The sequence below is a fragment of the Monodelphis domestica genome, chromosome 1 (assembly GCF_027887165.1).
Source record: "Monodelphis domestica isolate mMonDom1 chromosome 1, mMonDom1.pri, whole genome shotgun sequence".
In the NCBI taxonomy this organism is placed as follows: Eukaryota; Metazoa; Chordata; class Mammalia; order Didelphimorphia; family Didelphidae; genus Monodelphis; species Monodelphis domestica.
The window spans coordinates 597,633,048-597,650,493 of NC_077227.1; the positions used below are offsets into that span (position 1 = coordinate 597,633,048).

General features: G+C 35.4%; 1 protein-coding gene across 1 annotated transcript in view; it reads left to right on the forward strand.

Moving 5' to 3' along the window:
• The window catches only part of KIF13B (kinesin family member 13B), a 267,035-nt gene that overhangs the window by 232,337 nt on the left and 17,252 nt on the right, over positions 1–17,446 (forward strand). The window contains exons 36-37 of the mRNA XM_056813715.1: positions 2,524–2,635; positions 4,659–4,792. Of these exons, the coding sequence (XP_056669693.1) occupies positions 2,524–2,635; positions 4,659–4,792 (246 nt within the window). The remainder of the gene's footprint in view (positions 1–2,523; positions 2,636–4,658; positions 4,793–17,446) is intronic.

The window sequence follows — 17,446 nt, forward strand, 5'->3', positions numbered from 1 at the left end:
ATATTATCCAATATTTATTATTGGATATCCAATTATCCAATTGGATATTTATTTTTGAACATCAATTTATTATTGGATATCCAATGGATATCCAATATCCATTATCCAATAATAATAAATCATATTTATTACTTTAATATTTATTGAATAGTTTACCAGGATCAACCCTGTGCTGTAGTTAGGATAAGTATCATGGCCATTGGGGATATCATGTCCCTATAGATGGGGAGAAACTGAGGCTCAGTGAGACTAAGAAACTTGCCCATAGTCATATGACTAGTAATTGTTGGAGTCAAGAAATATGTTGTAGTGATTCAAACTCTAGACTTGAAATTAGGAAGACCCAAATTTCAATTCTGTCTCAGATACATCCTAGCTAAGTGACTCCAGGCACATCATTTAATCTCTCTGGGCCTTAGTGTGTTTCCTTATCTGAAAAATGAAGGGTTTGGATTTGATAATCTAATGTATGGTAAGAAATAGAAGTTGAGGAAGAGAGATTTGTGGTGACTGTCAGGTCAGGTCCATCAAGGGTTGTCTTCACTGAGTAGATTATTGCCAGAGAGGATCAGTAGTGCATCTTTCGAGTCCTTTGACAATTTAATCCCTTCCTAGAAACTTGACACTAGGGTTTATTGTTTATGTAGAATATAAATATTGCATCTGTTTCATAGTTATATCTACAGTTATTTTTGTGTGTGTTTTTATCCTTGGTCCACTTGAGTATTACATTTCTTCTTTGCAATTTCCCATACCTGTAATAAGCCCTGTATGTAGCACTTAGAATTGCATAGGGAAATGTGGCATTCTCTGAAGTAAATAGAGCCCAAATCACTTAGAGCTTAATGATTTTAAGATTAGCACTTGAGTCACAACTAAGAGCAGATAGGTTTTCAGCCCAGGTGTCAGAGCTTAAAGAAGCTTTTTGCTTTTTACCCTTTGGGGGCACTGTGCAGTTGTTTCTGAGTCCATTAGTAGGACAAAAATCCCACATCTATTGATGTAGTTATGCACCCATGAAATGCCAGTTGAAATAAAAAGGAATACCATGAACGGGTAGTGAAACAGGAATTCAGGAGAGCTGTGTATTCTTGGAGTGACTTTGAGATTCTCTTCCCTGCAATGTTGGTATTGGCTTGTTGCAAGTTTTTTGTGCAGATAGATCATCCCCTATTTATTAAATGAATCTGTTCTTACCTAAATGTGTTGCGAGAATTAGCAGTGCTTTTTCATCAGCAGCATTGTTTAAGACAGTACCATAATCTATTCAGTTTGCCTGGAATTGTATTCTGTTGTGCAATGAGATCTCATTAATTCTTACCACTGAAGGAGATACTTGGAATAAACTTCAAGCTAACTGCTCAGTGTCTAATGCTGTTTCCATTAAACCATATCTAAAATAAAGGCATTCTACTAGATGACTTCACAGATCCTTTTAGAAAAAGTTCTAAAATATTATTGAAAGGGGAGAGGGAAAAATACAATTGAAAGTATCTTTAACGTTACTAATTCATAAATCTGTTAATTCACAATTTGTGATCATTTTTCTTGGATTATTTACCTTTTATCGTGGAAGGGGAAAAGTCCATTAATCTATTACCTCCAAATCCTTTTCATTCTGTAGTATATTTCCAATTGTTTAAATTTCTTACAGTAGCCCTCATACTTATAAAAATTGGTATGAGAGAAGACTATGTAGATGAACTGGAGGAAGAGTAGGTCTTGGGAAATATTATTTTCTTGGTTACATCTAAAAAGAGTAAAGAAATACGTATCTAGCAATAATGGAGGCTCAGGTGGTCCTCGAATCCTATTTTGGAGATAGAATGAGAAAAATAGAGAAGAGGAAGAATAATGGCATCCAAGTTAATAAGCAAAAATGGCCTCAACAGGAGTCATCCAAGAAAGGAGCCAGGGAGAAGGAAGGGTTTTTTTGGGTGGTGGCAATTTTAGAGAGATTGTGTTTAGTTTTTCTTTGTTGTACTAGACCTCTGATTTTTTCAGTGTAGGTTGCTTCCAACATAAAGAACCTATTCTGCAACTGCCGTAGAAAGTTATTTGTGGGCACCTGAGAGTTTAATTGATTTACCCAGAGTCACACAGCTAGAATGAGAAAGAGGAGGCAGAGCAGAACTTGAACACACAGTTTCCTGATTGCATGACCAGCTCCCTTATCTACCATGTTATGTTGTCTTCTTTCACAAAAGAATGGTATTTCTTTGCACAATTCATTAGAAAGTTGTATGTCAAACAATAAAAAGATGAACAGTTGATTCTTTAGCCACTATGTATGCAATGATGATATTTTCTAAAATAATAAAAATTAGGTGAGAGTTAAATTTCCAAAAAAATAATTATCATCAGGTTTGGGGATGGTATGTAGCCAATTTTAGTTCTATAGTGTTTGATGTAAACCCCCCCTCCCCCCCCCCCCCCCCCGTGTGTGGCGCACGCACGCGCACATACACACACACACACACACACACACACAACCTTTGATAAAAATGATTTTATCCTTTTTAGGGTCGATGGGAAAGTCAGCAAGATGTTTCCCAATCAGAACATTCCAGAGGGATGACTCCAGCTCGTCCATCTCTTTCTGGGCCTCCCCAAGATAACCATTCCCCTGAACCAGGTAAATGGCTCAAATCATGGACTTCCATCTAGCTAGTTACATGGTATTTTCTTTGTCCCTCTTTTCTTATCACCCTTTTACCTTCCCCCCCCCCCCAAAAATGTGTTGTGTTGTTTTATTTTTTAATGCTTGTTCTGTGTAGAGAACTGAACTTGACATGGGAAGCATTAGCTTATTGTCATTACATATAAAGTTTAGATTAGGGTACTTGCCCTCATAAGTTTATGGTCTATCAAAGAATTCAAACATATACTTAAATGGTAAGAATAACATTACATGATAGACTTGATTAGAGAGTTATAAAATATAGTACTATGTGATGACCACAACAAGATCTGCATTGGCTTCATTTCTGCAGCTAGAAAGATTACATTGAAGCCAAGTCTGACTCTACTTTTTTAAATCTCCAAAGACAGTAGTTTCCTAAGAACCATGGTAGTCTTTTTTAATGTTCAGTTTATAGTCTAATGATTTCTGTATTGTTCACCAAACTTGCTTTTATTTGATTTACATTCATTTTCTTTTGTCCATATTATGTAGAGATGCAAAACAAATGGTAGATTTTATCCTTTTATAAAGACCAGGCCTAGTTTTATATTTTTCTTTTGTAGATTGTCATTACATTTTAATGTTAATTCAACAATATTAGTAGTCTTCTGTTTAAATTATTTCTCCTGCTGATGTAGTTATACACACATACACACAGATTTTTATATAAAAGGAACACTTTAATGACATTGCCTTACTGTGAAGTAAATGTTTTATGTCCCTGCCATGAAGTTTCAGAATAAATGAGAATCATTTAGATGTAGAAAGAAACCAGCAGAGGACACATATTTTCTGGAGGAAAATAATTAAAGAAAACTTTTTTGAACAGTTGACTGTATTGAGATTAGAGATTTAATCACCATCTTCCCATTGGTTGAAGTCTCCATCTTGAACTAGTTCTGCAATCTTGGATGTCATTTGTAGAGAGCCAGGTCTAGAGATGGGAGGTCCTTAGTTCAACTCTGTCCTTAGATACCTCTAGCTGTGTGATCTGAACAAGTCACTTACTCTCAGTTGCCTATCCCTTATTGCCCTTTGGCCTTTGAACCTATACTTAGTATTGATTTTAAGAGAGAAGATAAGGATTAAAAAAAAAAATCTAGGCCTCAATTATCTGGCTTAAGCAATGACTAAAATGAGATACAGGCATCTGGGAGGGGAACCAAGAAATAACAGCCTTTCCATAATCTAGGAAGACTTGATTTGTGTGCTTGTTGGCTAAGAATCAACTAACAAATTAAAGAGAATAGAGGACAAAGTGGTCTACATGGGTTTGAGAGTATTTGGGGACTTTCAGTTCTTTTTTCTCCATAAATTGATAAAATGACTTTTTGTTTCAGATAGGGGGAGAAGATGTTCTATCTCATGTTTTTGAAGGAGTCAGTACATACCTACCACTTTTTTGGTAGTCATAGAACGTACCTGACTTCCCAGCATTCCCAGATACACAGAAATATCATGTGTTAGTGTGTAGATGTCTCAGAACAATTCTTTTCAATATTGAAAAACCATTTAAGGTACATGTTGTTACTCTCAAATTAGTAGACTCATCTCTTTATTTAGGGGATAAATGAAACTGTCACTAGAATGTGTATCAGAAGCAGTAGAAATCCTATTGTTTGGGGAAGGGACTCTTCTTTTTGGACAGGAATAACATGCTTAGCTTTATAGACAGGCATATCAGAGGTGGACCCCTTGGGGGCATCTTAGAAACATTAGGAATTAAGGCCTAATGAGGGTATGTAGAAAATAATCTGCCAAGGAACAGGGAACACAATGGCATTTGAAAATTAGGCTGTGTCATACATATAGTACTGTTTGGTTTTTTTTCAAAGTCATCTCTCAGAGATAACCTTTTTGAGGTTATATTATTAGACCAATCACAAATGGAACTTGGCAAAATCTCATGGAGACAAAATGCTTGTGTAATTGGTTTTGTTTTATTTTTTTCTTCTCTTTTTAATATTGTTGACAGGTCTTGGTGGCTTAGCAGCCTCCTACTTGAATCCAGTAAAATCCTTTGTGCCGCAGATGCCCAAGCTGCTTAAGTCCCTCTTTCCTGTCCGAGATGAAAAAAAGGGCAGACAACCATCTCCTCTTGCACAGCAGGTAAAATAAAATAAAACAAAACAAAACAAACCTAGGATGTAACAATGAGCATTTCTTTAATATCTTGTTGGCAAAATTATGTTTCCCATGGTGCTTCAGTTAGAGGGATAGGGACTGGTAAGGTAGGGGGAGTTAGAACTGTGCTTTTAGTCACAGTGAAAGCTTGTGATCATTTTCCATCCACTCTCTTCAGAGATAAGAGAGCTGTTTAAACTTATTGATACTCTCAATCCTTTTTGCTTTTAAAAAATGCCAAGTGTGCTACTAATGTGATTTATGGTAATATCACTTAGAGCAACAATAGTAGAATTTATGAAGTGCACTTAGGGTTGTTTGCGTATTGCCAAGTGGAAAATGTAATTCTATTTTTAATTCTTGATTTTATTCCTCATATCAAACAACCTTATCCCATCACCGCTCTTCCCCTCAATCCTTATGTTGTCCTGTCCCCCCACCTCAAAGACCTGTTCTTTTGATTTAAGCTGTTGCAAATGGGAACCTGTTTCATTTGTTTCTTTTAAAAACCTGTCTATCCTAGTTATTTTGACTTCAGTCCAGCTAACCAAGGGATGTCACCAACCACTTCCCTTGGATGTGTCAGAGAGAACGAAGATTTGATCTTCTAGGTGAAAAGCCTTTTCTAATCGGTCAGGAAGCTTCTTGTGTCCAAAAGGGCCCTGTTAGAAATGCAATTTCTAACCTTATATAGGTGTGAACTCAGCAGAAAATGATAAATGAGGATTTATTTATAGTCATTCAAAAAACACATACAGTGCAAGTTCAGTTGTTGAAATAGTTCCTTTGACACCACCTTCTTCACATTCTCTAAATATTAGAGTTGCAGAATTGCAGGTGAGCTGCCAGTTTAAAGAAAACTTGTTGGTAATTATAATGCATTCTCCAAGGCTTTGGCCTAGCCTATGGGTTTGCTGTGTTGTTTTAAAACATCAGGATGTTTCATTTGTGATTTTTTTTTTCCAGTTCAGCATTTCCTTCCAAGAGAACTTCAAGCATCTTGGATAGAAAAAGTAGACACTCCCTATATATCTTGGAGTAGTTGAAACACACAACAAACAATACTAAACCCATAGTACTTAAATTGCTTGCTAAATTGAAACAATTTCTTTGGCAATTCAGTGAATATATGGGAGGAGATTTATACTCAAGGGGAGAGTGAAAACTTGAATTTTCTGTTTTTTTCTATTAGCTCTGTACTTTCTGTCCTAACTTTTTCTGTACAACTTAGTTGCTATATTTTTTTTTCAAGTAGAATAATCTGAGCTGAAAGAGAGGCATAAATTCATTTTTTAAAAAATCATCAAATCTGGATAATAGTGTTAAATAATAAAGTTAATTTACTTGAACTTTGAGGATAGAGCAAGTCAAATCATTTGCTGCTTAGAAGGAATTATCTGTTTTTGTTATTTTGGTAGTGTATGAATAGATTTTCCCTAGACTTCTGTTGGTGAACCTATGGCACATGTGCTGGAGGGGGCTGCTCCCCTCCCCTTCTCTGGGCACCTGAGGACATTTCTCACATGCCCTGCCCCTCTGCCCAGAAGCCCAGTGGAAGCACTTCCTCCTGGCCATGTCTGGGGTTAGGCTGTGGGGCTTGCATGTGGTATGAGGGTTGTAGCTTGGGCACTTGGGCTCTAAAGGTTCACCATTACTTCCCTAGACTGTAGAAAAGAATGCAGGAATGAAGACAGAACTTGATTATTTGCCCATCCTATCTGCCCGAGGCCAAGTTTAAGAAGAAGCTGTACTGAAGTGTTTTATAGAAACTTCATTCACATGGAAGAATATTTATGGGCTTTTAGTTTTGTTGTTGTTGTTAGGTCATTTTTTAGTCATGTCCAACTCTTCATGAACCCATTTGGGGTTTTCTTGGCAAAGATACTGAAATGGTTTACCATTTCCTTCTCCAAATCATTTTACAAGTGAACAAACTGAGACCAACAGGTTTAAGTAATTTGTGCAGGGTCACACAGCTAGTTAAGTATCGTGGGCAAGAATCGACCTCATGAAGATGAGTCTTCCTGACTCTAGGCCTGGCACTCTATCCACTGTGCCACCTAGCTTAACTTATGAACTTTGCTTCTTACATTTAAACACAACTAAAGAAATGAAGAAAAAAAAGAAAGAAAGAAAAACTAGCTTTTTATTTCACTTCAAGGGTGATCAGGGATTTGTGTGAAAAACTCATCTTTATTAAGTATTTTTAGTAATAATCTAGGAGAAGAGGTAAATGGTTAAATGTACAGTCAGTATAAATGTGAATTCCATGAAGAAAGTTCTCTTTTACCCACATTAATACATTTGGGGTTTGGGGACAGAGGGGGGGTTAAAATAATTTCTTACCTTTTTGTTAATACCAAAAGAATCAGAAAAATCAAGCTCATATTACATTTGCCCTTGGTTTTCCTTTTGCATTTCTAGTTCACCAGTGAAAATGTAGTTCTTTATTTAACTTTAATGCAATTTCTCAGTAATAGGAATAAAATAAAACATAGCCTGCCTGTGATGTTCTGTGGAACTGGACTGCAGCAACTTCACTAGATTAGAATTAGATTTCCATGGAAATTAAATTTCTTCTCTAAAATCTTAGTATTTTTTTTTCTTTCTTTTTTAGAAGACTTCTTGGTAACCTTTTAATAAAATAGGAGTGTATATCAGGCAAGCCATTATGGCAACCCTTAAACTAACAGACTTCAGTCTACACTAGCAGGATTCCTCTATCCTATTATTGTCTTGACCCCCCCAGTCCTTAGTAAAAAGGAGGGAGACTTTTCCATTAAAGTCTTTGTCCCTAGATCCCAGCCTTGCCCCTATTATTCTACTTTCCTTCTATTCTATTCAGTATAGTCCAATGCATGTTTAAAGCAGTTCAGCCCAACTTGGCTTAGGAATCATCTTGTAAGAGGATCTCTAATCCAACACAGGAATATTTTTTGTATCGTTTCTGACATATGTCATATGTCCTTCAATGAAGGATTGCTAGAGATTCTTGAAATTTTCATCCTGGTAACTTTTACCCATTGGTACTAGTTCTATCCTTTAGAGCTTTGTAGGATAACTATAATCTTTGTATTATAGATATTTCCTATGTATTTATTGAATTGCATTAAATGGGTTTATACCACTGTATGTAGCAGCCCACATTTTCCCTTTTGTACAAATCAAGGCACAGTCTAGTCATTGTGCTAACTATCCTGGAAAATTTATGGGAGACTTAGCCAGAATTTTATAGCTCTTCTGATATTGGAAAGTAGCTTTCTTCTTTCCCCCAAGTCTTCTTTTCTAAAAGTTCAGCATCTGTTCTTTCAATTTGTTCACCACATTATAGGTCAAGATTTCTCACCATCCTGAATGTCCTCTCATTTATCTATGACTCTTTAGAGTATGGAGGCTCCAAAGGGAAATAGTAATGCAGATGTGGTCTGATCATTAAGGAGTGTTAGAATTGAAAGAGTATTTCCCAACCTTCTATTAATTATTTCCTATTTATCCTGCATATAATTTGTATATATTTATTTGCATATTAGCTCCCCCCATTAAATTAGGAGATTCTTGAGAGCTCTTTTGCCTCCTTTTATATTCCTGTTCTGTAGCACAGTATCTGGCATATAGTAGGTGCTTAGTAAATTTTTCTTGATTGATTTATCTCTGCCACCTATTATCTTGTGGCCTTGGGAAAGTCACTTAGCTTTCCTAATCTGGAAAATAATTGGCTTTGATGAGATAATCTCTGGGGACCTTTTCTAGTTCTAAATTTTTATTTCTGTGATTTCCTTTTAATTCTAATATTTAAGGCAATGATCACAGTTCTCATATCAATTTGCATGACTAATCAGAGAAAATATTAGATTATATTTAAGTAAGGTTAGGCCAGAAAATAGAAATGGATTTGAAAAATTAAAAAAAAAAAAAGAACAGTAAGCACCTACTGTATTCTAGATGATCTATTAAGAGGCAGGGATAAAAAGATAGAAAAGAAAGAATCTTTGCCTTTAGTGAGCCTATATGTTCTTGGAGCAGGAGGAGAAGAAACATAGCTTGTTAAAAAAAAATTAAGTATACTTTAGGGAAATTGAAAAGGAGAAAGTAACCTGGAGGAGTAGAGAAGACTTTCTAGAGGAAACTATGGAAATTGAATCTTGAAGGAAGACAAGGATTCTGAGGGGGCACATAGCTTTCCATTGTGACTTTCTCCCTAAAAGCAACCTGGCTACTAGATCAGGCCCAGAACCAAAGCTGAGAAGTATGGGAGGCAAGAGCCCTGACCTCTTGCCAAAATCTTAAGAATCATCATTAACTCTTCACTCTCTTTTTGAAGAAAAAAAAAGTTTTTATTGGTATCTTTTGCCCTTACACCATCATAATGATCACAAATATCCCATTTCTTCTTAGAGAGCCATCCATATATAACAAATTGTGCTTTTTTAAAAAGAGGAGGGGAAATGAGCAAACTAATCAAAACATGGAAAAAGTTTGAAAATATGCATCCACCTCCATGAAAGGCTAAGAGTATTGAAGGTGTCCTCTCTTCCATTCAACTCCTGCTTGATCTTTAATAATGTTGTTACAATTACTCTTGAATTTTTGATGTGTTGTTCCTTTCCTTTATGTGATTGTAGTAACCATATATGTTGTTTACTTGGCTCTGCTTACTTCACTCGGTACCAGTTCATGCAAATCATTCTATATTATTCTGTATTTATCATATACATAGTTTCTTACAGCAAAACAGTGTTCCATTACATTTATATACAGTTTGACTTTTGCCCAGTTGATACTTTGTTTATGATTTTTAGCTATCACAAAAAAAGTATTGCTGTTAATATTTAGGGTTCTATGAGGACTTTCTTCTTAATTGCTTCCTTAGAGTATAACCCAGTAATAAGAGTTTCCGATTCAAAGGATATTAGCATTTAAGTCACTTTATTTGTGTAATTACAAATTGTTTTCCAAAATGGTTGTAAGATTTCATAGCTCCACCAACAATGTATTTTGTTCTAAAATATTGACTATGGTTATTTTTTGTCATTTTTACCCATTTGAAGAGTATGAGATAACACTTTAGTATTACTTTGTTTTACATTTCTCTTATCATTAGTGATTTGGTTCTTTCATGTAGTTACACATAATTCACAATTTTTCTTTTGAGCCCTGTTTCTTCATATCCTTTGACCATTTATTGGGAAACAGCTTTTAATCATATATATTTATTAATTGTTTGTGTCTTGCATGCCAAAGCTTTATTAGAGAAATTTGGCACAAAATTTGGAGTTTTTTTCCTGCTTAACCATTTCCATTAAAGTTGTGCAGGAGCTTTCCCGCTTCATATAATCAAAATTGCCTCTTTTGTTTTTTTTTAAATAGCCTTTATCTCTTTAGTTAAGATTACACCTCCTACCCATCTCTGTGAGAGATAGGGTGATCTGTTTCTTTCCTTTTTTAATTTTATGATCTTTATTATTAAGGTTATATTTCCTTTTAGAATATATTGTGCCTAATTTCTGCTTTGTAGTTTTCGCAGAAGTTATTTATCAAGTAAGGAGCCTTTTCCCTAGGTAATTTATATTTTTCTACTTTATAAAACTCTGAGTTATTGAATTCTTTTGTTTCTAATTCTTCTTTGTCTACTCTGTTCCATTGATCTATCTCTGTTTTTTGTTTTGTTTTGTTTTTAAACCATTACCTTCTCTCTTGGTTCCAAGGCAGAAGAGTGGTAAGGGCTAGGCAGTGGGGATTAAATGACTTGCCCAGGGTCACACAGCTGGGAAGTGCCTGAGGCCAGATTTGAACCTAGAACCTCCCTTCTCTAGGCCTGACTCTCAATTCACTGAGCCACCCAGCTGCCCCTTTCTCTCTGTTTTTTAAGCATTTCCAGATCATTTTGATGACTGCTACTTTTGATATAATTTGAGTTTTAATACTGCTATTTCCCCCTTTTCTATTTCTTTTCATTATTCCCGTTGGTGTTCTAGATCTTGTATTTTACCAAATGAGTTTTTTTTATTATGTTCTATAAAGTATCCTCATAGTAATCTGATTGGTATGGCACTAAAGGTATAAATTAGTATTGTTAATATTTCCCTTTATGTTTTGTTGGCACAGTCTAGTCGTAAGCACTGAATATTTCTCCAGATATTTAAGTTCTTGTTTATTTCTTTAAGGAATACTATGTAATATCTATATAAGTCTTTTCTTTGCTGTTGTGGGTTGATACCCAGATATTTCCAAATTTCTAAACTATGCCAAGTAATAGTGGGAAGATTGGTTATCTTTGTTTCATTCCTATATTTGCTGGAAAAGATACTAATACATCCCCATCACATATGATGCTTACTTTCAGTCTTAAACAGAACCTCTTCATGATAGTAAAAGAAGTCTCTATTGTTTTTAGCATACAAGAGTGTTGTATTTTATTAGAGACTTTTCTTGAATCTACTGAGATGGTCAAGTTTTTGTTTTTAACATTATTAATTATGTTGATTGTTTCTCTAATGTTGAAGCCATTCTTTGCAGCAAGGAAATCCAAAAAGCAGGTGTTGCTATCTTGCTATATAGAAAGAGCAAAAGCATACATTCAAAAAATAAAAAGGGTAAATAAAAAAAATTCTATTATGCTGAAAGGAACCTTAAACAGCAAACCTTATCAGTAATAAACAAATACCTTCATGTCTAAATTGATAAAGGAAACATTATACAAACTATAAGAAGAAATACATAGTAGCACAGTGGTGACACAAGATTTCAATATCCCTCTCTCGGGTTTGGATAAATCTAACAAAGATAAACGAAAGGGAAAAGGTGGTATTTAACAAATTGCTACAGAAATGAGGATTAAAAGACTTATGACACCTTCTAGATGGAACAATAGAAGAATATACATATTTTGTGGCCCTACGTGAAACTTTTACAAAAACTGACCATATACTAGGGCATAGAATATTGCAAACAAATGTAGAAAGGCAGAAATTGTTAATATACCATTTATAGACCATGATGCAATAAAGATAGAAATTTATTTAGGGACCACAAACAAAAGATACCGGCCCAAATGAAGACTTGACAGGGAAGTCTTAAGTAATGAATGAGTAAAAAGAACAAAACATAGAAATAATTAATAACCATGTTAAAGAAGATGCTGATGAAACAGCATATAAGAATTTCTGGGGTGCAGCTAAAGCAATCCTCAGGGGAAGAATCAAATCCCTACATTAAGTAAACAGAAAAAATAATTAGGATTAATAAATTGGATATTAATTTTTAAAATGAGAAAGCCAACAAATAAACCTAAAATTAACACAAAAGGAGAGATGATTAAAAATGAGAGGGAAAAGAGATAAATTTGAAAGAAAAAAGCACAATAGAAATGATAAATAAAATTAAAAGCTAGTTCTTTGAAAATGCTTATAAAATTATCAAACCCTTAGCTAATATAATTAAAAAGGAGGGTTGGAAATCAAAAGAAATAAAAGAAAGTGAACCAAGTAAAATTACAGCAAAACTAGAAGAATTTTTAATAATAATTAGAACATGATACAATTATTTGCTAACAAAACTGAGAATACAAAAGAAATAGAGGAATATCTTAAAAAACACAAAGTACTCAAATATCAGGAAACCATACTGATACCTTAAATAATCAGGATAGGAACTAGATCTGGCTATAAAGGAACTACTTTTTAAAAAAGCTCTCTGTTCCTGATGAATCCAGGTGAACTCTACCAAATCTTTAAGGAAAATTTAGTATCCAAACTGAACAAATCCTCTATTCTCAAAAATTAAGAAAGAAGGCATATCACTAGAAACCTAGTTTTATGAAACAAATTTAGTGCCGATACCTAAAATAGAGAAATATTTAAAAATAACAAAAAGTGTAGACCAATAACATTGACTTGGAAACTAAAAAAAACAAAAACAAAAACTCTTGTTCAAGAAATCACAGCAATCAATCTTAAGAAAATTTTCATTATGCCCAAGTGGAATTTATACCCAGAAACTCATTCTCTTCATTCTTTATTCACTTCGCCTATGTAATCAAACGCTGTTTTGTCACTTGTACCTCCTCCACTTCTATCATAAGCCTTCTTCTCTGCAATTCAGTTGATCTCTTTCATCTAGTGTCTCCTGTCTCTAATTCTTTTTTCACAGAACTTCCAAATTTATGTCCCTCCAACACAGTCCTGACCTCTCATTATCCAACTCAACCAGCTTCCATGACACAGGATAAAATGCACTCCTCATCCTGACACTATCACAACCTAGAACTGATCATTGATTCTTGGATGTTATCACATTCTCCCCTCCACACATTCTACATTATAGCCAAAATCATGTACTTGTTGCTGTTTTCTATATTTATTCATACTCCCACTTTCATATCTTGGCATGGGCCATTGCCCATGTCAGGAATTCTCTCCCACCATACCTTCATCTTAGTATCCCCAACTTCCTTTAAGGCTCAACTTTTAATTGCCACCTCCTACAGGAACCCTTTCCTACTCCTTGAGTTATTAATGCACCCTGACTCCCGGAAGTTACTTTGTATTTATTGTATTTTTTTTATTTGTATGCATTCTGTGTCATCCAATTCCCATCTACACACAGGCTTCCTATAATATGTAATCTCTGAGGATATGATTTATTTTATTCTTGCCTTTGTGTCTTTAGCACCTAGTATAGTATTACTGAATGACATCAAATAAATGTTTTAAAATGCTAATTTCATTTGAGAGGTAGAGATGAAGGTATAATGAATTTTAGACATGGGGCTAAGATTTATGCTGGGGCTGGGATGTGGGGGACAGAACATTAAGTTTTCCTAATAGCTAGTAATCCAATTTGATTGGAATGTGTAGTTTGTGACCAGGAATAGTATAAAGGAAAATGGAAGCCAGACTGTGGATATCTTTAAATGCAAAATACATGTTGTATATATGCTGTTGTGGAGGTAATAGGGAGCCAAGGTTTTCGATCAGGGGATGACAATCAGATCTGTGACTTAGGAAGATTGTTTTGGCAGGAGAATGAATTAGAGATGGGAGAGCTTGAAAACAGGAAGACTAATTAGGTCTTTATTTGAATGCAGAGCTGAATCAAAGACATACACAAAATTAATGGAAGAAAAATTGACAGGATTTAGCAACTGTTTGAACAGAGATGAATTGAAGACGTGAGAGAAAAATCCACACAAAACTGTTGTTACAAATCGGGGTGACAAGGAGGTGGGATGGTGATGTCAATAAAGATAGGCTCATTTGGAAGAGGAACAGGCTCTATTGATTCTTCATTCCAATATCACACTTGACATTTCTTTTCCATTCATTCCTAATACCCAGTCCCAGTTCAAACCTAGGGAACAGAAGTCTTAAAGGGGAACAAGAGAAGTCTTAAAGGGGAACAAGAGAAGTGTCTCTAAGCATTTGAATAGTAATCATGAAGAAGGATAAAGTTTGTGGTCTTTGGTCCTCCAGAGAGATGAGGGAGACAGGTGTGAAAGTTGCAGAGGCAAACTTGATATATGTTAGAAACAGCTTCTAATCTATCCCTCCATAAGTATGATGAGATGCCTTGAAAGGTAGCAGATTTCTTCTCGTTTGTGGCCTTCAGGCAGAGGCTGTGTTGTAGTGGACATTCCTTTCTGGAAATGGTTTGCACTAGATCTTCACTGAAGTCCTTTCCAGCTCTTAACTCTCTGACTGTGTAGTCAGTGGGGAAAGAGTCAGTGGATGCTTGGAAGATGAAGAAGAGAATAGAAGGATAATAATAAATGGGCCAAACTCTTCAAGAAAATGGAACAGGTGGAGTTAAGGGCACCAGAGAAGAGTTGGCCTTTTTAAAAAAGAAAGAGCTCCTCCTCATAGACAAAAATAGAGGAGGAGAGAGAGCGAGTAAAGATATGGAAGGGTTTTAGGTATGGAGTAGGGAACAAACAGAAAAATTTAACAAATGACCTTTATTTTCTCATTTAAGAAGTAGGCAAGGGCAACTCCTGAAGAAGAAAAAGGTAGATTGAGGGAGCACTTGAGACCGGCATAGTAGAGAGAAGTTTTGGAATGGTATTTAAGGGGAGGAGGGCTGGAATGATTTGGGGGGAGGGGAGTTCCCCAAGGCATTGCAACCAAGGTAATATGTTAACAACTGTTTCTTGCTTTCTTTGGCCTCTTTAATTCTCCATCTTTTTTAATCTATTTTTGCTAAATGTCATGAAGCAATTTAAAATCATTTCACCATTCTGTTTTGGCAACAATTCATTTTTTATAATCTAACAAAAATACCTTCCTAAAACAAAATCACATTATCCAAAGAACTGTGATAGAATCCTATCTACTCTTAAATTTCTGCATTTCCTATTGAGTATATCAGTAATAGAAATACATTGACAACTTGGAATGATTTCAGAGGAGAAAACATCAAAACATGATTTATGAGGAAGGATTAAAGGAGCTACTTATAGCTTGGCCAAATGGTGACAAAGGAAACTGAGTCTACAAGAGGTGTAAACACCAAAGGGACTGATGGATTGTTTAAAGATGCCCCAGCTATGAGAGATGGGATGAGAATCAACAACAACAACAACAACAACAAAATTTGAAAAATAATTTACATAACTGAGTATTTTTCCTCTTGAAAAAAATAGTGGCATTCCTCTCACTTCTCTCTGAGGGTTCTAAGAAGTTCCAGAAATATAGAGATAATCCCACATTGTTTTAGGTCTATGTTTCCTCCCAACCAGGGGTATTTGATGTTTTCATTGCATAATCAGAAGGAAATCCAAAATTGTCTGATGAACCGACATTGGCAAAGTAAGTACATATAATTTAGTATATCCTGAAGACTTAATAAAGAAAAAAGACTGGGGGGGGGGGGGGGGAGATGCTTTGGTTTTGCATTGGTAGAGATAAAGGCACAGTTTTGTTGTCTTGAGAAAATCATAGTTCCGTGTGTGTGTGTGTGCGCGCTCGCACCCGTGTGTTGTTTCTGTTTGTAATCAATTTCTGTCTGAGCTCCAGAAATGCAGACACTCTACTGAAGGAGGTGGCAGCTGACAAAATTGCTGTCTTTGACCTTCTGATGCAAGTTTAGTAACTAATCTGGAAAATAATGAACTGCAATTAATGAAATCTGCACTCGTATTCAAGTATGTTTCTCAGACAGCACATAAAATAATTGAAGGAACTTCCTGCTCTCTAATTAGTTAGATTGAATTAATTTGGCATAATAGCTTTTTTCATGTATCTAGAAGTTAGTTTTCAGACGAAGCTATTTATGTACTCCAAAGTTAGGGGCTTCAAGTGGCCTATCAGATTAATCTGGTGCTTTCAATAGTTAATGGCCACATTTGAATTATGCCATGAGGAGTATTGTCACATTTTCTTCCAATCTGATTTTGGCCTTGTCTCTTCTATTTCCTTTTCTGAAAAATAAAATGCCTTACCAAAACACCGATCATCTCGCCATCCACCCACCCTCCCTAAATTTAGCTTGAGGTGGGTATGGTGGCTGTCCCATCTCACAATTAAATATGTTTATATAATTATTTCCCCTCCCATCTCATCATATGGAAATGCCCCCTCTATCTTCCTTATAGTGCTATTCTTTAGATTATAGGTTGAGTTACAATCCCTCCTTGATCTAAGGTTTTGCTTACAGATGTGGGAATTGTGGGAATTGAGTAAACCACACTGACTGTTTTTGTGACTCAATTCTGGATCTACCTCAGTTCCTTTTCTATTCAATTATGGGTCTGCTTCAAATTCTGCCTTGTGAGGAAACTATTCTATTGCCGGAATTGTGAGAAAACCATATTGTATTGTTTGAACCTATTCTACATGTCTGGGGAGCTGCACCTCTTCTATCTGCTGCTTAGAAATCCAGAGTGAAAGACCTAGGTTATGCTGATCAGAAATGCAGTCACTTCTGAAGCTTGATTCAAGGAGTTTCCTCACAATTATACATCTCAAGTAACCCACATGACTTATCTGAAAACTAGCTCCATACTAGTCAATCAGTTACTGTTTCCATGCTCCTTTGATGGAATAAAAGACAAATGAGGAGGGGTGGGGCACCTCTTTTTTTTTTTTACTTCAGGGAACTGCAGCTGTTTGTTCTCTTCTTCAGAACTTGCAAAGTCCCATATCTTTCTTTCACTTAGAAATCTGATTACCTAATTTTGTGGCCCAGGTAATTGTTTTTTTAACTGGTCTTATTCAATTAATTGTTTTTAATGTGTAAAAATCTACCTCTACTCTGGAGTCCAGTACCAAGCTGAGGAGGCCTGGCCCCAATTTGTTATGCAATTGGCATGCATTGTTTAAATAAATTGATATGTGTTCAGCAGCTTAAACCTTTGTTTTCTTGGTAATTTCATGTCATCTGCCTTACAGCTTAAGCTATATATAACAGCCTTGCCCTCAGCCACTCAAGCAGTTTTATTTTTCCAGTTCAAACAGGTGAAAGATGGTAGGCCTTGATTTCCTATCCTCGGTTTCTAATAATTTAAGTGTTTTTCATCATGATGTGCTAGTATATATTTCTTCTTCTTTTGGGGGAGAAAGGAGAGGCTACTTTGGGAGCACAAATTTCTTAGCAAAAGATTTTTGTTAAAATGTTGCTTTGAAATGTATATATTCTTGGCCCTGT